We start from the raw sequence: 22,025 nt of genomic DNA on the forward strand, positions 1-22,025 counted from the left end.
AGTATGTACTACGTTACATGAGATAATCTGTATATTCTACCTAGTTTTATTTAATATAATTTGTGAAATAAAAGTTTCACTTATGTGTTTCACGAAAGGGATGAAGCGAAATGTGAGTCTAAAACTTGTTAACTTACGCATACAATAATAAAGATATGAATTTTTATCATTTAAATAAAAATAAAACCTTCAACTAATTTCCTCATAAGTTTCTGGATATTTCTACTATTGATTAATATACAGGAGTATAAAAACTGTTTCCAATGTATACATTAAAATCTACTTTTTAAATAAATGCATGCAGGTTTTTACTAATACATTCTAGTAAGTAACGGATTTTAAGTTTTTACTATCGCATTCCTACGGTATATTTTGTCGCGATAGTTTGCGTGTTTGCCACACGGTCGCTTTACTCCCAAGCTTTCTATTTTAGATATGGACAGCCACCATATCTTATTTGTAAAGCTAGAATTTTGCAAAGCAATTGCTAGCAGTGATTCGCTAAATTTAAATTTTTTCTTCGGTAAAATTCTATCTTGGCAAAATAAGATTATGCATTTTGATTAGTTTTTCGAAGCAGAATTACATTGAAGGTAATAACTCTTTTTTAAAAGTTAAAAGTACAGTGCAACAATGTGGGCTATCAATACTGTAGCAAGGTTTTAAGGCTTCAAATGAATATAAGCAATACAGAAAAGAGAACTAACGACTGGAAAATTAAGTGAAAAAGAATAGGAGTGAAAATAAATTGCATCCAATCGTGATTTTTTGACTATCGATAAGTTATCTGAAGGCATGTCCGTGACTTTTGCTCAACGCGGCAGGCCGCCACCGAATCCTGCTCAAATACAGAAGGTGATGAATATCATATATCATCACTAATATTGTATTCTACTAGTTTTCTTGAAATTTCATTCTTTTTGTTACATGGTTTTGTAATCTATAATGTTATGATATTTTACAATATTGAATTAATCATTTATATGAATAAATTTGTTGATATAGATGCTTGATGAAAACAGTCAACTTATACAAACAATACAAGAATATCAAAATAAAGGAAAAGCACAAGAATGTATACAGTAAGTGATAAATGTTTTTAAAGTATATGTAAGTTATATTAGTATATTTATAATATGATTTCTTTTTAGATACCAGCAGATGTTGCATCGCAATTTGGTATATTTGGCATCTATTGCTGATGCAAATCAAAATATACAAGCATTGCTACCAGTAAGGAATATTTTAAATATTAAAGAAATATTAAGGTATAATACCTAAGTTAGAAATATATTAATGTTATCTTTGTTTCTATAATTAGCCTCCACAAGGAATCCCTAATGGACCCCAACATGGTATGATGAATCCACAGGGCATTCCTAATGCTCCCACAGGATCAAGTGGACCTGGAGGTGATATGCCTCCAAATACTCAACCGACATTACCAATGTCAAGCTTTAGTCAAGGACAACCAATGACACAAGGTGGATACCGTGGTCCTGTTATGCCTGGACAAGGACCTATGAATAGTATGTTATGTTTCAATATAATATAAAATTTTTAGAAATTAATGTTATCTTTTTACTCTAATATACTATTATTTCAAAGGACCACCTGCTGCACCTGGACCACAACAATATAGAGGACCTCAGGGTTACCCTCAACAACCTTCTCAACAAAGTTATCCTACGCAATATGCCAATCAAAATCCAGGTACCAATTATCAAGGACCACAGGGATCTGCATATACTCCAGGTCAACCAAATCAATATGGACCACCAAATACTTCCCAACAACAGGGATACAGCACATCAACGCAACCGAACTATGGTCCTCCAACTACTGTGAATAGTTACGGTCCTCAACCAGGTGGATATCCACCACCAGGAACAACTCAGCCTCCTACAGGATATGGTCCACCACCACCGAATCAACAAGGCTATCCTCCTTCTAATCCTTCTCAACAAAACTTTCCGTCAAGCGGACAACAGCAACAGCCTGGTCAATATGGTAGTCCTAGCCCACAACCAAATTACCAACAACCTCCGTCTCAAGCTCCGCCTCAAAATGCGTACGGAGCTGGTCAACCCGGAAATTATCCTCCTCCTTCATCGCAAGCATATGCAAATAACGTTCCACCTCAAAATTATCCGGCTCCCCCTACTTCTAGTGCTCAACCTCCTCAACCTGGATCTCAACAAAATACCGGTCCTCAACCGAATTATGGTAATCAACCAAGTCCCGGTCCTGGTGCAACGCAATACGGTCCAGCTTCTACATCTCCACCATTCAGTACTGCCTCTGCAAGTGGAGTAAATACCTATGCTCAGAGTAGCCAACCAACTAGTACACCGTCCGCTTCAACTCAAACTTACCCACCAAGTAGCGCTCCACCATCTACTTCGCAAGGTGGAAACTACGCCCCACCGGGACCTGCACCATCCGGATATCCTGTGCATCAAACACCTCACCCAACGTCTCATCCGCCACATCAACCACCGCATCAATCACCACATCAACCTCCTCATGCTCCTCATCAACCACCTCATCAACCTTCTCATCAATCAACTCATCAACCTTCTGCACATCAATCTCCACATCAACCACAACAGTCTCAACAACAATCTCAGACACCGCCACAGCCTCAACAGCAACAGTCTCAGAGTCCTGCTCCAAGTGGATTTCAACCACCTTCAGGACCTCCACAGGGTCCTGCTCCACCTCCGGGACCACAACCACAACCTGGATACGGTCCAGCTACTACACAGACATATGTACCACCAACACCAGGAGGACAGCCACAGGTACAGATGATTGAAAAATATGAAGCATATTTTAAACTGTTATTAATATAATATAAATTATACTTAATATAAATATATAAATTCTAGGTATACACTCCTCATCCACCTCAAGGTGGTCAACATTACGGACATCCACAATATCCTCCTCAGAGTTATCCACCACCACCAGCAGGACAAGGATATCCTCAATATCCACCACGTCCACCTGGTGGACACATGCCTCCTCCCCCTGGACCTCAAGGACCTCCTCCACCAAATCAGTATGGTGGTTATGGATATCAGCCACCTCCACAATAGAGTATATATTAATGTAAATTCGTACGATATTCATTCTAATATAAAAATGATTTAACTACAAACTCAGAACAAATGGCATATTAAACTTTAATTTAATTCTTGATAGCATATCGTCCAGTGTTATATAATGAAACAAATAATAGAAAATATATATATTACTAAGGAAAGGTGCTGCTAAAATTTTATTACAATTGTAATGAGAAATCAAAACTTTTTGAATAATTTTAATTTCCTCAAATAAGATATCCAATTTAACATTACAAAATATACTTCATTACAAAAAAGGATTTGTAGATATTGCAAACTATATACATGGTCTAATGTGTACAAAAATCTTCAAAAGTTATATCTTAAAGTTTCATTTTATCGAGAATAACATCGTTGAACAAATATTTTATTCATTAAAATATTGTTATAAATCTTTTAATGTGACATCAAAGTTTTACTTTCGTTTGTGGCTATTTAATTTTGTAATACATATATGCTTATGCGTGTGCAGTTTAAGAATTTTGGTGTTCATAATACAGTATAAACATATCTGTCACACCAAGTTATGACATATGACACATGATACAATACGTACTAACTATTTACGGCTTTCAGTATATATTTTGCTTTAGAATAAATTTATTTACTTATCTAATTTTATATTTTCTTGATTGTCATTAAAAGATTTATGAATTTACACATTGATTTTTATTTTTTCCTTGAGAAGTTCTTTTAACTTTTACATAGGTATATAAAGATATATATATAGATATATATATATATCTAGGTAACAAAGAGTACAATATTTTTTTGTGAATACTACTTATGTTAATCTTATGTATGATAATTTTTTAGTCATTTTATATTACAAAATTTTTATGTACAAAATTTCTCTTTGTTCTCTGTTCATATAATATATTATCTAAATATATGTTTGGATGATTAAAACCAGAAAATAATCTCGTAAAAAGATATATTTTCAAATTTTGGAAATAAAAGAAGTGGACATTTTTTATCATTATAATAATTTGAGTATTTTGAAATTTATCGTTGTCCTTATCTTATAATTTACTGTAAAACAACGATTCTCATTTACAAGAAACATACAAAAGTTTACATGTTATTTATGCATCGAGTAGCAAAATCGAGTAATCGTATTACTTAATAATTTAATTAACATTATAGCTCCTCTTTAAGTTTTCCATCGGCGTTGTAACATTTACAAGAATGCTTGGGTTGCAGCACTTCTTCCATGTTATCTAATACTTTAACTTTACTCTTTAAGCGTTTACTCCATTCCTAAAGTGTAAAAAAAGCATGTTATTCTATGATATATATTTAAGTAAAAAATAAATGAAGTTGAATCTGCATAATTTTTGCAGGAATTTCTTACATGAAACAAAACTACATGATAGCATAATATATTATCTGGTAACAAATTATCCCTTGCAAATTGTCTAGCAGATTTGGCAATCTGTAGTACTTTTTGGTCATGTTCTTTAGCCCACATAATTTTTTCAACAAGATCTGACAGATCCCTTTTAACAGATATATAATGTTTTCCGGGTACAAGATTATTGTAAAAAAATTCATAATACTTTGATTCTTGTTTTAATAATAAGGCATCGCCAGCAAGTAAATATGGAAGTCGATAAGCTGCGACTGTACCATCTATACATAACTGATATTTGTACTGCAATGTTATTACCTTTTAATTATTTTTACATTTGCATTTAAAGTACATAATTCATAGCTGTGTTGATCTTACCTTGAAAAAATGAAAGAAAGACACATGGCTTTGTTCTGGACCATATTTATCCATTTCATCTTTAAAAAAAAAGAAATTTGTAATTGCAACATTAAACAAATCAGGATATTTTCTGGAAATATCAATTAAATTGAGTCGTTCTCTACAGGAATCTCGACCACGCCAAAATACTTTTTCTATCTTTTCATTCCATGGTGTATCCGTATTACCTTGTATAGACAGCATATCTAACATTACCCTGTTTTACATATAGTATTAGCAAATAGAAAAATGCTTAATATACCATGTATTATGATCTAAAATAATTGTTAAAAATGCGATTAAATTACTACCTTCCCATTTCTTCTAACGATGATTCTGTGATATCATAAGTAGGTATAACAATATCTTTAGTGTCAAAAGAGCCACACCAAGAAAAGATAGGATAATTTTTGCCCTCTTTTGGAACAAGTGGCCAATCTCCCAAATTCACAAAGAATTCAATATCTGGCAATAAAACTTTGCGAGTAAGAGATAGGAGGATAGAATCCATAAATATCTTAAAGCCTACATAGCGGCCATGACATTCCCTAAAAATCTTATTTCATCTAGTTTAATTCATATATAGTCTCAACTGAATTTTAAAGTTACAGATTGCAATAGTATTTACTTTGTTAGACTGAATTACATAGTGACATAGACTAACGCTTCCTGGCCGATCGTATGTTTTTACAATACTTTCACGCATTTTGTCAAAGTCAACATTTGGAAAAGGAGCAAGATCATCTTGCATTTGTTTATAACTTTTTGAACATCCTAAATTTTCTAACCAACTATTAATAGAAGAATTTGGACAGTAACATTCTTCTTCGTAAACAGGTCCTAAAAATTTTTATCAAATTATTTATATTATAGAAATAATTATTTTACAAGAAGTAATAAAAAGACTTATGCAGTAGATAACAAATATAATACCTTTAGATTCCACCAATAGGATAGGTAAATTATTATGTTTCATTTTTATTTTTAATTTGAAATTGAAGCACGTATTATGTAATTTATATCTAACAATAAAACTTCCGTCTTTACAGTCTAGAATTTGTGTCCATATATGACACATGTGTCCTGTTGAAGTTTGCCCTTGTATGGATACAGTTATTATATCTTTTCCAGGTGATTCTGTTAAACTAAAGCAATTTTTCAGTAAGTGAAAAAAAAGAGATATATATATTTAAAAAATATAACTAAACTTTAGTGTTGAATTCATATTTAGATATTTTCTATAATATATAATATAATTTTTTTTAATATACGTATCTATATGTAATAAAAATGAAAAACATACTTTTTGCCTTGTAGGTCGATAAACTGTAGAAAAATATATCTTGCTCGCATTGTCACTTTATCTGGCCTCAATCCTGGACCCCAAATTATTGTTTCCGATGGATTTATTTCAGCATTTCTTCCTTCTTGTTGGCAAATAACCAACAAGAAGATTAATATAAATATCATTCTTATTGAAGATAACTGTCGATAGATTCAAAGCGCCTAATACACTGTAGAGACGTAAATATAATTCTTCCGTGTATAAAAATTCATTAAAAAGATTCACAAAAATTTTAAATTTATCAAGGCCTCAAGTAAAATAAGTTTATTTTCTTTATCATTCTTTAATCATTATCACTCTAAGTATATTATAAAAAACATTTATTTTAAAATAAATCCAAATCGGTTATTCCATAGACAGCGTTCTTGAAATCGAGAGTAACGAACAAAAATCTGAAGTTGTTCAGAATTATAACTACAATTCTTTTCCCCAGTTATGATTTTCTATAAAGACATCGTTTTGTACGCAAATATGGATACATAAGGAAAATAATTATTAAAACAAATTGATAAAGAAGGAAAGAAATGAAATTAACGGGATTTAAAAATTCTTTAATTACTGTTAAATGAATATCAACTCTATAATAGTCAACATGTAAAGATCCGCCTCTAGTATTATATCGCAGCTTCACATATGCTTTTTAGTTTTAGGTTATTTTTTTATTTATGAAAATTGTAGTAATTTATCCTGTATAATTTTGTAACTTAATGAAAAGATTAAGTAAAATGCATAATATGTATAGAATAATCTACCATGACGTGGAGATATTGTAAAATTGGTCATATACAAAATTCCCTTAATTTTCAGATGAGAATCTCTCACGTTTGCAGAATGAGCGAAAAGTAACAGGAAACATGATTTTCGAATCTTTAAGATAGTAACAACTTTCATTTGCCTGGGAAATTTCCCAAATTGGACATAATATAAAAGGAAGTTCGTCGGTAGAACATTTTTAAGAAGCATTTAACGCAAAATGGAGTGTAATATTGATGATTTGCCAGATGTTGTATTAGAATATATTTTAAGTTTAATTCCACCATACAAGAATCTTCAACAATGTAAACTTGTGTCCAAAAGATGGTTTCGTGCCACCAAAAGTATGTAAAATACGATTATTCTGTATATAGTGGTTTACGAAAGTGTGGAAATGCTTATAAAAATCTTTTATGAATGTATTGTATTATATGTGTTATATGACACATTTTGAAATTCTATTAACATTGTAATGGGACACAGTATGCAGATTATATTAAAATTTGAAACAAATTTTTCAATGTATATGGAAACTACAAGATATTTAATGCAAGTATATGTTTTGTGGAGATTACGAAAGTATTTAAACAGTCAATTATATTAGTAGAGCTAAATATTTAGTAGGGCCATCTTTAACATATATTATATGTTTAAGATGGTTATTTGTGCTATATGCTAATTTTTTATTAAATGGATGTTTGCAATAAATGTCTTGTAACTTCTATATCCATTTTCAGATTGGTTTCAAATGTTACTAATATAATCATGATCGTGTTTTATCATAATAATATTTGAAATTGGTTTAATATTTATATAACATATACATAAAAATTTCCCTATGGTAAGTGTTCAAATACTTTCATAAGCCACCATAAATATATCTGTAAGTTTTTATCAGTGTTGATATATTTCTAAAAATTAATAAAATCCATATTTTTGTTGCAGATGTAATACAACACAATAAAACACACTTTCATAAATCTGTGACTTACGGATCATTGCTTTGGAGTTCATGGCCATCTAAACACTGGATGCCTACAATTGCAAAGAGACATTCACATTCTGCTTGTACATATGAAAACTCTATGTATGTTTTTGGTGGATGTACTGCTACGTGCACAACATTCAATGATTTATGGAGATTAGATTTGGATACAAGGAAATGGGTCAGATTAATTACAATGGGAACTTATCCATCTCCAAAAGCTTGTGCTACTATGTTGTATTACAAAAAGAGTTTCATTTTATTTGGTGGCTGGTCCCACCCAGCGCTATATTCTGTTCACCAGGTACAATTAGATAAAAGTTATCACTAATCAGAGTAGAAATATTTAAATCGGACAAATGAGAAATATTCAATATTGTTATGTATGTTTCTAGCAATCAAGGTTGTTCAATGAATTACATGTGTATTCTATAGAATCCAATAAATGGATTGCTATAAACACCTTGGAAACACCTCCACCTACTTCAGCACATTCTGCATCAATTCACAAAAATTGTATGATTGTTTTTGGTGGTATATGTAATGGATATAGGTAAAACATCTAAAATTATTGCATGTTGTTTAGTAATTATTAATTTGATTTAATAACAACAAAGTACTATTTTGAGACAGATCCAATGACGTGTGGTGTTTAAATTTGGATTCCTATAGTTGGCATAAGCAAGCTACTTCGAATTTGAAACCACAACCACGTTATGGTCAGTCTCAGATTGAGCTTGGAGATAAACATCTCCTTATATTAGGTAAAGTTTTCAAAAATAAGTTGAAAATCCTATAGATATTAAAGATCCTTCTGATTGCAAGAGTTTCTTGTAATTTTTTTTAAATATATTAATATAAATTTCTAAATAAAATTCAAAAATTTCAAAAATATTAGGAGGTTGCACTGGACCTAATGTTGCTATGAATGATGCTTGGTTATTGAAAATGGAAGGTACAGCATGGACGTGGAAAAAAGTGAACATGCACAATACTGAATGGGCTCCAACACGTATTTGGTGCCACCAGGCTTGTAAGGTAATATTTTGTTAATTAACATACAATTCACGATGTTTTGTATCGTTTAATTATTTTTTAATTTAATAGGTAGGAAATCATGTTATTGTTCTTAGTATAAATAAGTGTCAGAATAAGCCAAACGATATGAGTATATCGCTCAAGAAAGTGACTTGCCAAGCAACACCTTCATCAAGAATAAATAATTCATCTCCATTACATGCAAGGTTTGATCATATAAATTTATCGTTATTACTGATTATAAAGTTACTGATATCCATAATTGGACTGTATTTCATTTTTAGACAAGGGAGTGTATCTCATATTGATAGAGACGTAAACATTAATGGACGACATGGATCTTTCTCAGAAATATCTGTACAAAATCCACGTCCTTCGCATCATCTACCTAATTTTACGAAGAATTTAACTTTATGTTATGATAATATGTTAAGTATGACCGCTTTTCGCAACGAACCAGTGCGTTATGACATTAACAGTCATCGACAACGACAATTAGAATCTCTTCGTAGAATGGAAGAAAGTATTAGAAATCGAAGAACGCAATCAAAATCTGCAAAGAAAACAAGAAATACGTTATCCATATTTGTGTTAGACATTACGAATGTTTTATGCGATGAATGTAGTGCTTCGTGGATTCCTTTAAAACACAGTGATCAGTCAGGTCCTAATGAAAGAATTCTTTATTCACTCGTAGCTGGTCGTGGTGAATTAATAGTGTTTGGAGGTATTGCTAAAGAATATATACAAAGCCATCCTGATATGGATGAGCCTGAAGTCTACAATGATCTCCATTTTATAAATCCACCAAGATATGTTATTTAATATTTTGTAGGATAATAAATAATACACTTTTATGTTCGATAAAAGATAATTTAATTTTGTTAGCCTTGACTTTGATCCTATCATGAATTATCATCTACTAAAAATTAGTTTAAATGATATTATTAAAAAATTGTAAGAACATTTTATGATGAATAGTCTAAAATACTGATTTGTTTTCTGTGAAAGAGTTATATAGAAAAATTAATTTTTGTCGCTGAAAGTAATATTTTGTTAGCTGTATCAACGATGTATTCCAATTACAAATCTTATATTTTATTGTGAATTTTATTATTTACATCTTTTTCCAACAATTTATACATGCCTTAATCATCTTCACCATCAGTTGTCTTTAAACTACCAAATACTTGTGATGGAATAGTTTGTTTCTCAACAGGTATGTCTAAAAATAAAGATACGAATAAGAAAATAAAACATAAAATATGTATGTCGGCATTAAAACTCTCTCTGAAGGAATTTATAAATACATTACATGCGATGAAATGTAATAAAAATTTTGATGTATTATTATATATTCTATATTACCTTCCTCTACATCTGCTTCAGCGTCATCGACGTCATCAATATCAATATCTATTTCATCCGGATTGTTTACTTGAGATTCTGCTTTACCATCTTTTTCTATCGCACCACGAACAAATTTAATACTGTCCTTATATGTGGTAATATTATCTGCAATATTATATTTATTACTTTAGTAAAACTATATATTTAATTTTTTCAATTACTTCTTTTGTGATATAACAAGATCTATACCCTGTGTTTTACTATCCAAAAGACGCATTGCATCTGCTGGTATATCAGATGGTGAGTTTGATGTATTATTTAACATTTGTGCAGACATCATATTCACTTGAGTGTTGTACATAGCTTGTACACTACGCTTAATTCGAAGCATTTCACGCATAGTGTCTTCATTACCATGTCTCACTTCAAACTCTTTCCATATTTGCCAGAAATTTGAAGCCACCTAAACGAGGTATAAAGATATACATGTATGTAATATTAATTTTAATATTATCTTTAAATGATTCAAACAATACTTCATACCCTTGGATCGCAAATTTGACTGCAGTGCGCATATATTGCCCGAGCTCTATCAACTTCTCCTAATTTCGTTTCCATTTCTGCGAACCGTAAACACATTTCTCTCGTATTATCTTCATTAAGTACTTCGATAGCTTTTTCATATATCTGCCTCGTTTTTGGGACACCATATATGTCTGCTGCTTTTTTAATATATATGTTGAACATCTGTAAGACGTATACATATACTGAATTTTTATTAAATTTATGTTCGTTACATTTTTATAAAATATTGCTTCATACCTCAAATTTTTCTTCAGGAAGAACAGCGTTAGTTGCTCGTTCATATACAGACATTGCATGCCTAGCCAAACCATGTTCCTCTTCTAATTTTGCATACAGTAAATACAAGGCTACAATAATATAAGAATTAATATCGACATCATTTTTTGTTGAACTTATAATTATATTAAATATGTATTATGTAAAAATACCTTTGGCATATTTTGGTGGACAAAATTCTAAACACTGTTCAAATAAATCTCGCGTTCGTTCTAACTTTGTTCCACCATAACGTTTTAAAAATTTTGTAAGATACGTATTCCATATATCGTAAACGTTAGGCCATTTGAAGAGTGCGATACCTTTTTCATAAGCCTAAAAATAATAATTAAATGTTATGGAAGGTGATTATTAAGATTAAATAGTATTCCTATGTAATTTAATATATACTCTGAAAGCTTCTTCAAAATATCTATTTTCTTCGAGAAAGAGTCCATAATTAATAATGATTTGCGGCGTTGCGATTTTTAGATCTATAATTTTGTCGTACACAGCTTTGCAGGTCTGCAAATGAAAAAGTACAAGAATTTAAAATTTTATAAATAAAGTTATTTACAAAATATACCTTGAAAGTCCCAAAACTTTCTTCTAAATCGGCATACATAGACCAAACTTTTAAAGATTTATACAATCTCATTTGAACTGTTTCTGTTTCGTCATGGTAAGCTACCTTACGGAATGGCATAGCAGTAGCACGATGCATCAGTTTTAACGCTTCTTTATAATTTCTGTATGAACGAAGTTATTACGTTAGTTACAGAATGATGTTACATTTAAATTACTATCTTACAAAACAATAGAATTCCATACCCATGCCTAATTTCCATTTCTGCCCATTCACACCATACAGAAGCAAGATCATCGACTTTAGTATAGGGAACATGAGTTGCTTTCTCGAAAACTACTCTAGCGTCTGCTATTTGACCATTTTCTTCATAAAATTTACCAAATTCAACCCACAAAGTATGCAATTTACCTACTGCCAATTGTGGTTGTACAGTCTGTACAGCTTCTGTATATGTATTAATAATCTAAAAAGAGAAGTTATAACTTATAATAATAAAAAAGTCGTTAAACAATTTTTTATTACAAAGTTTCATAAAAATACCTCGTGTGGTTGTCCCTCATAAAGCCTAACTCTTTTATGCCATTCTTGTACATTATGAGGATTTTGTCTGAGTAATACAGAATTCAGAAGTAATAAACGCCTTTCCATTAAATGTTCAAATCGTGCTAATCTCAATTCTAGATCTATATCATCTGGGAATACGATTGTAGACAATAAAAAATTGTAAATATTATATACTAAATAAGATTATATAGTTAAATATATGTGTATATATATATATATATGTCCTGTACCATCTTCAGTAGGATTTTTTACAGCTTCTTCCATACGTTTGCTAAGACTAAGTTCTTCAAATTGTGCATAAGCATCAAACACTTGAGTAAAGTCTCTAACAGTAGTCACTGTTTGTATTGCTTCTTCATAAATATCCCTCGCCTGTACAAAATAAAAGTATTGAAATTATACAGTAACAAAACATAAATAAATTATATTTTTTACAAAATCGAAAAATTATTTAAAATACCCTTTCGAATAAACCACTACGAACATAATAATCCGCCAAAGAATTCCAAAGAGGGCCTAACTGATCAGTATAACGTCTTAAACCGCCTCTAATAATTGCATCTACATTAAGAGATTTTATTTTAGAAGGATTCTTTGATATTAAATCACACAATTCATTCCATAATTGATGATTAGATTTTCCATGCTTTGATACAAAATCATCTTGATTAACAATTTGTGCAAGTTTCACAGCTGCTTCGTCAAGCCTCCCGATTGATATCAGGTATTCTATATACTCTTCTGTATCTTCTGGAGCTAGCTAAAAATAAACAACACATTATTAAATATAGGTCATGAAGATAAATAAAAATATTCTATCTTACCTTAAGATACCTTCTAAAAACTCTAACTGCAGTTTCATAGACATTATGCTTTTTTAAAAATTCAATATACAATGGCCATATACGATGATGTTGCGTGATAGGGAGAGCTCTAAGTGCTCGATCAAAAACTTGACGAGTACGCGTAATGTAACATTGTTCTGTCATCAATGTGCAATAGTCCATCCAAATTCTGGGCATTTTATGCATAAAAACCAAAGCACGCTCAAATGCATTATTTACGTCTTCATAAAGCGGATCTGTTATGCACCTCCCTTTCAATTGGTTGACACGTTGACGAAGATAATTGTACCATAACTTATAGCTAATCAAAAACGAGAATTTGATTATTTTATAAAAATTGTTTGACAGAAAAAAGCAGAAAAGACATGTTCTCTACCTTCCAGGAAGTTCCTTTAACGCTCGTTCGTACACAATGTTTAAATTACTACTTTTTGTACTTTTTAAATGATCTATATAACGTTGCCAATGTTTCACGGAATAAGGATTTCTCAAAATTTCTTCTTCGTATGGTAAATCTTCTTCATTCTATTCCATAAAAAAAGACAAATAAAAGAACAGTGACATTCCACACAAAAAAAAGTGAGGTTATATACAATAAATTACTTACAAAAACATATAAATTTCCTTCTGGATCTTTACGTTCCAACATTGTTGAAGATTCTAATAATTATATGAGGTATTTAATTCAAGTACAATAATAAATTAGCAATATTCCATACGTATAATCAAATGATAATTGTGGGGTTATACTTAAGGTTATTTTCTACTACAATATTTTGATATACTTCGTTTTAACCGCGTTATATTAAGGCGCTATTTCATTGATCGTCCGTAATATAATTTAGAATCATTTGGTATTGCACCTGAATATAATAGGGAATATATTTGGTAAACTAGATGTTTAGAGATGTTTTACTAAAAATATTCGTGGAATTGTAAGATGATAAAATATTTGGTGTATTGAGAATACTTTTATCATATTTTTCGAATAATTACAATGTTTTATTACCCTAATTTCAAAATTTACTAAAAAAATTGCAAAATATTACGTATTCGAGAAAAATTTAAAATAAAGGTATTCATCTGAAAATCAAGTTGCTCAACCTGTTTACCTCGTTTTGGAATGAGACACTAAGCGTGACAGCTGTCATATCAGGAATATGATCGAAACAGATACTTTTTAATGTAAACAATTCAATCTGTACCTGGACTGGCCAATTAAGAAATCAATTAGCCGCATTTAACCGATTACGAATTAATTACATTTGAACTATACTTTTAAATAAACGTTGTAAAGGATGACAATGGGCGATGAGACTCCAGTTATATCACTGGTCCTTCCTGTCATCTTAAGACCAATATTAATGAAGGTATTGACATTTCTTTTACTTGTAGATTGTAATTTCAGTTACTCACTAAAATATTTGAACACTTACAGAAACCTCTTACGAATATATTATTTGTACGAATATATAAACAAGATACTCTTCATATGTATATCTTAAAAGATTATTTTAATTAAAGAATATACATTTCTATTTCATATTTGTTATTGATTTCTCTAATCCATTGTTACATAGCTAGAAAGACAAAATGTATTGGCAGCTCAAACATTACGTACAGCTTTATTGAAAGCTGAAAATTCCCATCCAGGAATTACATACGATTTAATCCTTGGTATAATACGACGGGCAGAACTTAATCTTGATATGAATGAGAGTGTTTTAAGATTACAAGGAGCAGCTTCTGATTATGATGGTATAATTCTAATATAATAAAATAAAATATGAGTAAAATATAATTAAATACTATGTTTAACATGATTAATATTCTGTATTTGTTTTATACTATAATTACAGTTGTAGAATATAGATCATCTAGGTCTGAGGATGCTTTCCAGGAATTAAATCGTAAGTCAACTTCCTTAAAAAGAATACTTAGCAGAATTCCTGATGAAATAACAGATCGGAAAACTTTTCTCGAAACAATAAAGTATGTTTCCATACTTATGTATATTGTAGTCAAAATAGTTTTATTTATATCATACAGTATGCTTTTGTAATACACCTGTTTTAGAGAAATTGCAAGCGCAATAAAGAAACTTTTGGATGCAGTGAATGAAGTAACTGCATTTATTCGTGGTTCTGCTGGAAAACAGGCATTGGATCAGAGAAAAAGAGAATTTGTTAAATACAGCAAAAGGTTTAGCAATACATTAAAAGAATATTTTAAAGAAGGACAGTAAGCATCACTACATTCCAATTATCATACATCATACTTATCATATTTTCTTTAAAAATACAAATATTTTCTTGTTATAGAGCAAATGCAGTATTTGTAAGTGCATTATACTTGATACATCAAACAAATATGATAATGCTCACAGTAACGGACAAATGTGAGTAATGAAAGCTCTGTCAAATGATATTTCCGCAATAATGAAATAGGTCATAGCTATTATAGAGTTTATTTAATATACTAATTTTATCCATTTCGTTATGTATTTGATAATAAGATTTAATTATCATTTAATATAAAACATATATATATGGTACTATTGTTTTATATGTATTAAATTGTTATAAAATTATTACATGCAGACGAATATATAGATACATAATATACAAAATTCTTATAAAAAATATAAATATTATTTCTGATATATTGTACTATTGTTTTGTACATAAAACATAGAAGACTCTAGTTTAAAAACAAAAAACATTTATCAATAATGGTGGAGATTTAAAATGAAAGACATTTCTCCAAATATATAAGAAATAAAAATTACTTTATTGATAACAAATGTACACCAATGTGTTATATTTTTCATGTGGAATCTACATCCTCTATCTACATCCTCATTGTATTAACAATGACAATGAGTAACAGTAAGGATTAATGGTAATTATTATAATGAACATCATTAGAAAATGTACAAATTTTTTCAAGCACGTTTACTATCTGCAAACGCTCGTACAATACTGCCAACACCACTGATATTGTATACCTTTTCATGCCAGGTTAATAAATGACTACTACTACCCTCCGTTGGAATTTCAAATCCTCTGTATATATATTTCATTAAAACATCCAGCAAGTCACGATCTAATTGTGCTAAGCAATCATCTATTTGAGTAGATTTTATACTTAGAAGAACTTTTAACGTCAGATTCCTTGCGTTATCCTGTAATATATCATCACTATTGGCTTTTGCAAAATCACATATATGTAGATTATACAAAATAAAGATTATGTCTTTTTAACAAAATAAAATCAGTATGCATTTTCATTTCGTTAAATACTACATTATGAAACATGTTTATTACATAAAACATATACACAATTCACAGCTCATGAAAGCATTTGAACACTTACCATAAAAATCTTTTATGTATATATTGTATGTGTCATAAAACATTTTGAAATTTTACTAATACTATAATCAGACATGACTATCCTGATTACACTGGTAAAATTTGATATCAACTTGAAAGAGTATATAAAAGTTACAATATATTGATTGCAAACATATATTTAATAAAAAATTAATACACAGCATGAATAGTCATTTTAGAAGCTTATTAATATTATGGATAATTGACTGTTTAAATACATTTATCATTATCATAAAATATATATATACTTGCATTAAATATCTTATGGCTTTCATATACATTTCTAGGTTTGTTTCAAACTTTACAAACATAACTATAATAGCTAGATCTCTTTACAGTGTCAATGAAATTTTTAAATGTTTCCTATAACATATATAATATATTCATGAAAGGTTTTTGCAAGTGTACAAATATTTTTATAAGATAATGTACATATAATATATTGTCCCCTTTATGGTAAAACTATCATTGTGTAAATTATTGTGTTGTTATAACATGATAAATGTAGTATAATGGAAAATATTATATCCGAATATTTTGATTATTATATGTTCAATTGTGAATTTTTGTAATCTATGAAATTATGTATTCATGATATTAATATAAAAGGAACAATATATCTTATACCACATGTACTTTAGTACACTTTACAAAGTGTACTTTAGAATGATAAAAATAAATTTCATCATGTCATAAACTCGTATGTTAAACGCTGAAGTAAAGGGCGTGTTTCTGAGGTTACCTTTACTTGTTGATTTTTACACCCAAGTGGTGCAGACCTCAATACTGATATCAGTGCTTCTGCATTCTTACCCTTGAATAAATATTAAGGAAAATGCGATGAAACATAAGAAAAATCACTGTAACGTTATTATATCTATATAAAAGCGATGAAAAGGATATTGGCTAAGAAGTGTCAAAATTTCATTTTCATCTGGGCCTGTAGGTCCTCCTATTCCTCCGTCAGCGTCTTCTTCTCTGAAATTATTATCACTGTATTGATCAACATCGATTTTTCGAAACGCTGACGCTGACGAATCTTTTTTGCCATCGTTTCTTGACATTTTATCTTTGTGTTTGACGTTTTACCGTGATTACGCCCGGCTTATCAACTAACGCCGTGAAATGAATCTTTATTGGTCTTCAAACATATAGTATACATAGTATGTCTTTCATTCGAACAGCCGCTAAAGAAAATCTGAAGATTTTTGTAGATTATTATCTTTACTTTTCACATTAAAAATATTACTTTATCGTTTAAAAATAAAGGTTTCAAATTAAAAATTTAGTTTTATTTTACAAATAAAGTTATTTTCTTAATTTTACATTTGTAATGTAAATCGTTGTAAATAATTGTTCAAGCCATCATTGTTAAATATGAAATTATAAAAATCGAAAAATATGTACTTGATTATAAATATATAAAAAAAATTCCACCAATCAAAAGCATGAACTGTCTTTTTAAGTTTATGTATGCATCTACATATGTATGTATATATTATTATATCTGTGTTATTCTTATATGTATGTTTATTGTTCTTCAGAATACAGTAGTTTTGCAATTCAGTATATTTTTTTAAGTTTACTATCTTTATGATTCTTTGTTCTTTTTCTCCGAATTCAAATTTGTTTGTTAGATATTTATATTTCACGAATAGGAGGATGGATTTTGTACTCATGAAAACTTAAAGTGATATCGTATTTTTATATTGTTTTACATGTAATAAGTGTATACACTTTTTCTACGACTTTACGTTATGAGCTTTTTAAAACTTGTGAGTAAATATCACACACCGAAAATTGTATGGTACCAGACTGATACTACAGTCATCGTACGTATTTTACTATGTGATATAAAGGAATATTTTCTCCATGTTGAATGTGATCACATATTATTTAGGTATTTTAAATATCTGATATCTAATATAAAATGTTGCTAGCAAGATTATATAAAAAATGTCTATATCGGTTTCTAGCACAATAACAAACTCAAAAAAATATTACATTTGCTCATATTTTTTTGGAACTGTAATAGCAGAAAAAACAACCCATAGAAATGTAGGAAGAGAAGTTAAGATTACACTTGTAAAAGCACATAAAGGTAAAATAAATATTCTTATTACTTATTTGTTATATTATTTTTATTATGTATTTATATAATTTTTATCAAAATAATAGGGACAGAATGGTTAAGATTATTTATCGCAATGGAAAAGAATCCTTTAATCAGCGTAGATCCAGATCATATATATAAAAAGGACTGGATCCTTGAGTCTTTCAAAAATATAGGTAATTATAACACATACCATTTAATTAATAATAAACAGTTTTTTATGTTTATTCATATAACTGTTTTATATATATATTTATATATATAATTGTTTATATAAAGAAGAGAATATTAACGATTAATGTTTGACAGTAATATTTAGTAAATCTTTATTGATGATCACGTTATGCGGAGTCTAACAAAAGTTATTTTATCACAGAAAGGGAGAGTTTTGCAGAATATAAACGTAGAAATAATATAACTCAAATAATGCCACTCGTGCCATCGAGTGATGAAGAAGAATCTGATGATGAAATAATGGATGCGTTATTTATTTAAACTACTTATATATACATATATATAATAAACATATGTGATCAAAGTGTGATATTTGTAATACGTAAATATATCTTTAAATAAAGGAACAGCATATTAGTTAAATTTGTTTCTTAAATTTTTACATATATGCATTTTTTATTGACTGAGCTGTAATATTGCATGCGATGATACATAATACTCTGATGTACATTATACATAAAGATATCATTTTGGCGCTGTGAAGTCTGTCGCATAAATATAAAAATGAGAATAAGAATGGCATATTACACTTACATATTTCATATAGTATCATCTAGGTAAAAATTCATACTGAACGTAATGTTTGAATGATTTTGAAATAAATAATAAATGTAAATGAATTATTATTAATATCAACTGCATTCATTATTATAAGTGAGAAAAAGATCATGCTCTATACTTGAATAAGATAGAATACTTGTGTCTCGAATATTTTAGCATGTATTCATTTTGTATAAGTGCAGTATAAAATGCGAGGCTGAATGAAGACAAATGAACAATGTTTACATAGCATATTATTTCTTTATATATAAAATTTGTTGTATTTGTTATCCATGATTAATTTGCAAGAAGTAACACTTAAATAATTACAATAGTGGAATGTTTTCACGCTACGTTGGTAATATAAAACGTAAAGTATAACTGTACTGAAACAAATACATATTCATACTGGTCACAGGGTTATCAGTAGCGACATTATTCTTATCTTTGGCAATGGACTCTTTGTATTTTATATAATGTTTATAAGCGATTATTTTTTTATAAGAGATTATAAAAAAATATTGTTTATATTTGATAGTAAGGAGATGATGTAAATAGATCTATAACATGAAATAAAATAACCAAATATGTTTCTCCAAAAGTTTCTTAATTAAAACTGTATATATTCTAATAATTTATTAATAAAGAGGTCATTATTATTAGTGCCTTCATACTATCATATCGTAATGTTTCATGGAATATATTAGGAATTGGAACATTTTCATCGTACTACTTTTAAATGCTACAAATAGTTTGTCATTATATCATTACAACTACTTTGTAGTATATAAACAATTTGGTAACGTTGAAATAATAGCAATATATTAAAACTCATTTTTATAATAAAATAATTATATTTAGCCTTTTTAGTACCGAACAATGATATATCGCGTCGCGAGAGAACTTTATCTCAAAATAAATTTATAAAACGTTATAAATGGTTGAATTTTTCTGAAGAAGCACTGTGTGAGATGTTCCACAAATCGAAAAAATTGTTTATGGAATTAACTTTTTGTTATATTTCGCGATGATCGATACCGAGACTGTATACGCTAGTACCATAAAATAAAAATTCGATACGGGAGATTTGCTTGAGACTGTCATAGATTTTGAATAACACTGTTTAGAACAGAATATCTCCTTATGTTTCACAAAATAAAAATAATCTTGCGTCGACAGAGCAACAATAAAATTTTTTGTGGGCTTACGCGGAGATCACGCACAATTTGTAATATATGCAATAAAGGATTACACGATGTATACATTAGTAACCATAAATGCTAAGTAAATTATTTGTATGAGTAATAATAAGTAAATATCACACATTTTCAATAGCCGGATAACTATAAATATTTATAATAATATTAGAATGTTATTTTAGTAATGTTATACCAGCTCACTTGTTTTGGAGCAAATAATCCTCCTACGCATCATGGGATTATCATTTAGCTTTGTTTTTGATGTTAGAAATTTTGCTACAAATAATTGAGAATGCAGTATTGATGCTTTATACTACGTATTCCACATCAAACTATGACCAATTGATTATTCTTCTTATTTGCAAATACTGTTTACAAAAAAAAACTGATTTTTGCACTTTTCCTATTAATTTTGAATAAGAATTATTCGTATGATTTTCAAAAAATAGTGAAATACAATTGGCATTAATTTATTCCCCCTTTATTTTGTAATATGTTCCGTTTTGAATTTTGTAAATATGATTCTTACTTTCCTTTTTATGATTTTTTTCTCAAACTACAAATTACATCAAATTGATTTGGTACTTTTTGCTTAGGTACAATTCTTTCGGTCGGCACTAAAAGGGTTAAACATCTTGTTCTAAATTCTTGTACTAAAAGCGTATTGAGATTAATATCTACATATAATCTATACAATATACATATTACAAGAAATAAAATTATATAAAGAATCACTCCTACATTCATGTGTGTTTTGAATTGAAATATACAAAATAATGTAAATGCGAAAGAGATTGAAGAAATATTATTACATCATAAATTCAATTATCTTTTACTCATAATATCAGCTTTCATAAAACTCATACAATAGTTGCACTGATGTGCATAAATATGGACAGACAACTTGCAACAAATACAAAAGGGTAAAGATTGTTAGAACATTCTATATATATTTGACACTGCTATATAGTGCTTATGATTATGATGCATGATTAACAACCTTCTAGAGAAAGTCTTTGATTTATATTTTCGACTCTTACTTTCATTTCCCTGAGTATATCTTCAGCGAGGTTATCAACAGTAGTATATCTTACTTTAAAGAAATTAAATATATCTACAAGGAATTCTATTACTTGATCTCTGAAATAGTGGCAGGTAGAACGTAGACTTCCTTCTGGGCCTAGGAAACCCCACACAAGCACTGGAGAAATTTGTTCAGAAATCGAGTAAAAATGGGCTAGAAATCCTTTATCATATTTCAGCATTTGTCTTTTACCCATAAGAACTGACCAAACTGCAGTTCCAATGGCCTTGAATATAAAATTAATAGACATCAATAAGAAATTAAACTAAAAAA

The 22,025-nt window shown here is 29.3% G+C and overlaps 8 protein-coding genes across 19 annotated transcripts in view; 4 read left to right on the forward strand and 4 right to left on the reverse strand.

The window, feature by feature from the left end:
* Positions 1-274: 274 nt before the first annotated feature.
* On the forward strand, positions 275-3,786 carry LOC117154357 (uncharacterized). Of its 2 annotated transcripts, none has more exons than XM_033329299.2 (6): positions 275-855; positions 1,006-1,082; positions 1,152-1,233; positions 1,322-1,529; positions 1,609-2,804; positions 2,892-3,786. In XM_033329299.2, exons 1-6 carry the CDS (start codon positions 796-798, stop codon positions 3,099-3,101), a joined length of 1,833 nt encoding a protein of 610 aa, XP_033185190.1. In that variant the 5' UTR covers positions 275-795; the 3' UTR covers positions 3,102-3,786. The 2 variants fall into 2 exon arrangements, with proteins under 2 accessions (XP_033185190.1, XP_076473394.1); XM_076617279.1 differs by having other exon boundaries at positions 275-593.
* Positions 3,787-4,045: 259 nt separating this feature from the next.
* LOC117154358 (protein O-glucosyltransferase 2) lies at positions 4,046-6,348 on the reverse strand. Of its 2 annotated transcripts, none has more exons than XM_033329301.2 (7): positions 6,182-6,348; positions 5,812-6,023; positions 5,507-5,718; positions 5,190-5,434; positions 4,858-5,095; positions 4,483-4,770; positions 4,046-4,388 (listed from the first exon to the last, which is right to left on the reverse strand). In XM_033329301.2, exons 1-7 carry the CDS (start codon positions 6,346-6,348, stop codon positions 4,269-4,271), a joined length of 1,482 nt encoding a protein of 493 aa, XP_033185192.2. In that variant the 3' UTR covers positions 4,046-4,268. The 2 variants fall into 2 exon arrangements, with proteins under 2 accessions (XP_033185192.2, XP_033185191.2); XM_033329300.2 differs by having other exon boundaries at positions 4,483-4,782.
* On the forward strand, positions 5,935-9,873 carry Fbxo42 (F-box protein 42). 7 transcript variants are annotated; one of them, XM_076617282.1, is made up of 8 exons: positions 5,935-6,039; positions 7,031-7,320; positions 7,922-8,265; positions 8,357-8,514; positions 8,595-8,725; positions 8,860-8,999; positions 9,069-9,205; positions 9,284-9,873. In XM_076617282.1, the coding sequence occupies exons 2-8, from the start codon at positions 7,197-7,199 to the stop codon at positions 9,822-9,824; spliced, it is 1,575 nt and encodes a 524-aa protein (XP_076473397.1). In that variant the 5' UTR covers positions 5,935-6,039; positions 7,031-7,196; the 3' UTR covers positions 9,825-9,873. The 7 variants fall into 7 exon arrangements, with proteins under 7 accessions (XP_076473397.1, XP_076473399.1, XP_076473398.1 ...); XM_076617284.1 differs by lacking the exon at positions 5,935-6,039 and adding an exon at positions 6,314-6,402; XM_076617283.1 differs by lacking the exon at positions 5,935-6,039 and adding an exon at positions 6,374-6,476.
* A 202-nt stretch (positions 9,874-10,075) lies between these two features.
* fand (Pre-mRNA-splicing factor SYF1 fand) lies at positions 10,076-13,988 on the reverse strand. 2 transcript variants are annotated; one of them, XM_076617277.1, is made up of 15 exons: positions 13,795-13,988; positions 13,564-13,712; positions 13,167-13,488; positions 12,827-13,102; positions 12,573-12,714; positions 12,319-12,470; positions 12,021-12,241; positions 11,776-11,938; positions 11,601-11,714; positions 11,363-11,525; positions 11,172-11,281; positions 10,893-11,096; positions 10,599-10,812; positions 10,368-10,514; positions 10,076-10,224 (listed from the first exon to the last, which is right to left on the reverse strand). In XM_076617277.1, exons 1-15 carry the CDS (start codon positions 13,834-13,836, stop codon positions 10,148-10,150), a joined length of 2,496 nt encoding a protein of 831 aa, XP_076473392.1. In that variant the 5' UTR covers positions 13,837-13,988; the 3' UTR covers positions 10,076-10,147. The 2 variants fall into 2 exon arrangements, with proteins under 2 accessions (XP_076473392.1, XP_033185189.1); XM_033329298.2 differs by having other exon boundaries at positions 12,803-13,102; positions 13,795-13,987.
* Positions 13,989-14,233: 245 nt separating this feature from the next.
* Ccm3 (programmed cell death protein 10 Ccm3) lies at positions 14,234-15,994 on the forward strand. Its single transcript, XM_033329304.2, has 5 exons — positions 14,234-14,557; positions 14,768-14,945; positions 15,047-15,179; positions 15,264-15,428; positions 15,509-15,994. Exons 1-5 carry the CDS (start codon positions 14,486-14,488, stop codon positions 15,591-15,593), a joined length of 633 nt encoding a protein of 210 aa, XP_033185195.1. The 5' UTR covers positions 14,234-14,485; the 3' UTR covers positions 15,594-15,994.
* On the reverse strand, positions 15,957-17,725 carry Arpc5 (Actin-related protein 2/3 complex, subunit 5). Its single transcript, XM_033329305.2, has 3 exons — positions 17,486-17,725; positions 17,325-17,397; positions 15,957-16,371 (listed from the first exon to the last, which is right to left on the reverse strand). The coding sequence occupies exons 1-3, from the start codon at positions 17,644-17,646 to the stop codon at positions 16,132-16,134; spliced, it is 474 nt and encodes a 157-aa protein (XP_033185196.1). The 5' UTR covers positions 17,647-17,725; the 3' UTR covers positions 15,957-16,131.
* Positions 17,726-18,107: 382 nt separating this feature from the next.
* On the forward strand, positions 18,108-19,292 carry LOC117154355 (putative ATP-dependent RNA helicase TDRD12). Its single transcript, XM_033329296.2, has 4 exons — positions 18,108-18,482; positions 18,559-18,683; positions 18,761-18,871; positions 19,072-19,292. Exons 1-4 carry the CDS (start codon positions 18,340-18,342, stop codon positions 19,188-19,190), a joined length of 498 nt encoding a protein of 165 aa, XP_033185187.2. The 5' UTR covers positions 18,108-18,339; the 3' UTR covers positions 19,191-19,292.
* Miga (mitoguardin) overlaps positions 19,293-22,025 on the reverse strand; it is a 43,372-nt gene continuing 40,639 nt past the window's right edge. For all 3 annotated transcript variants that reach the window (XM_033329292.2, XM_033329293.2, XM_076627931.1), the window contains one exon: positions 19,293-21,978. In XM_033329292.2, coding sequence (XP_033185183.1) covers positions 21,661-21,978 — 318 coding nt within the window. In that variant the 3' untranslated portion in view covers positions 19,293-21,660. The remainder of the gene's footprint in view (positions 21,979-22,025) is intronic.

The sequence above is a fragment of the Bombus vancouverensis genome, chromosome 3 (assembly GCF_051014615.1).
Source record: "Bombus vancouverensis nearcticus chromosome 3, iyBomVanc1_principal, whole genome shotgun sequence".
Classification (NCBI taxonomy): Eukaryota; Metazoa; Arthropoda; class Insecta; order Hymenoptera; family Apidae; genus Bombus; species Bombus vancouverensis.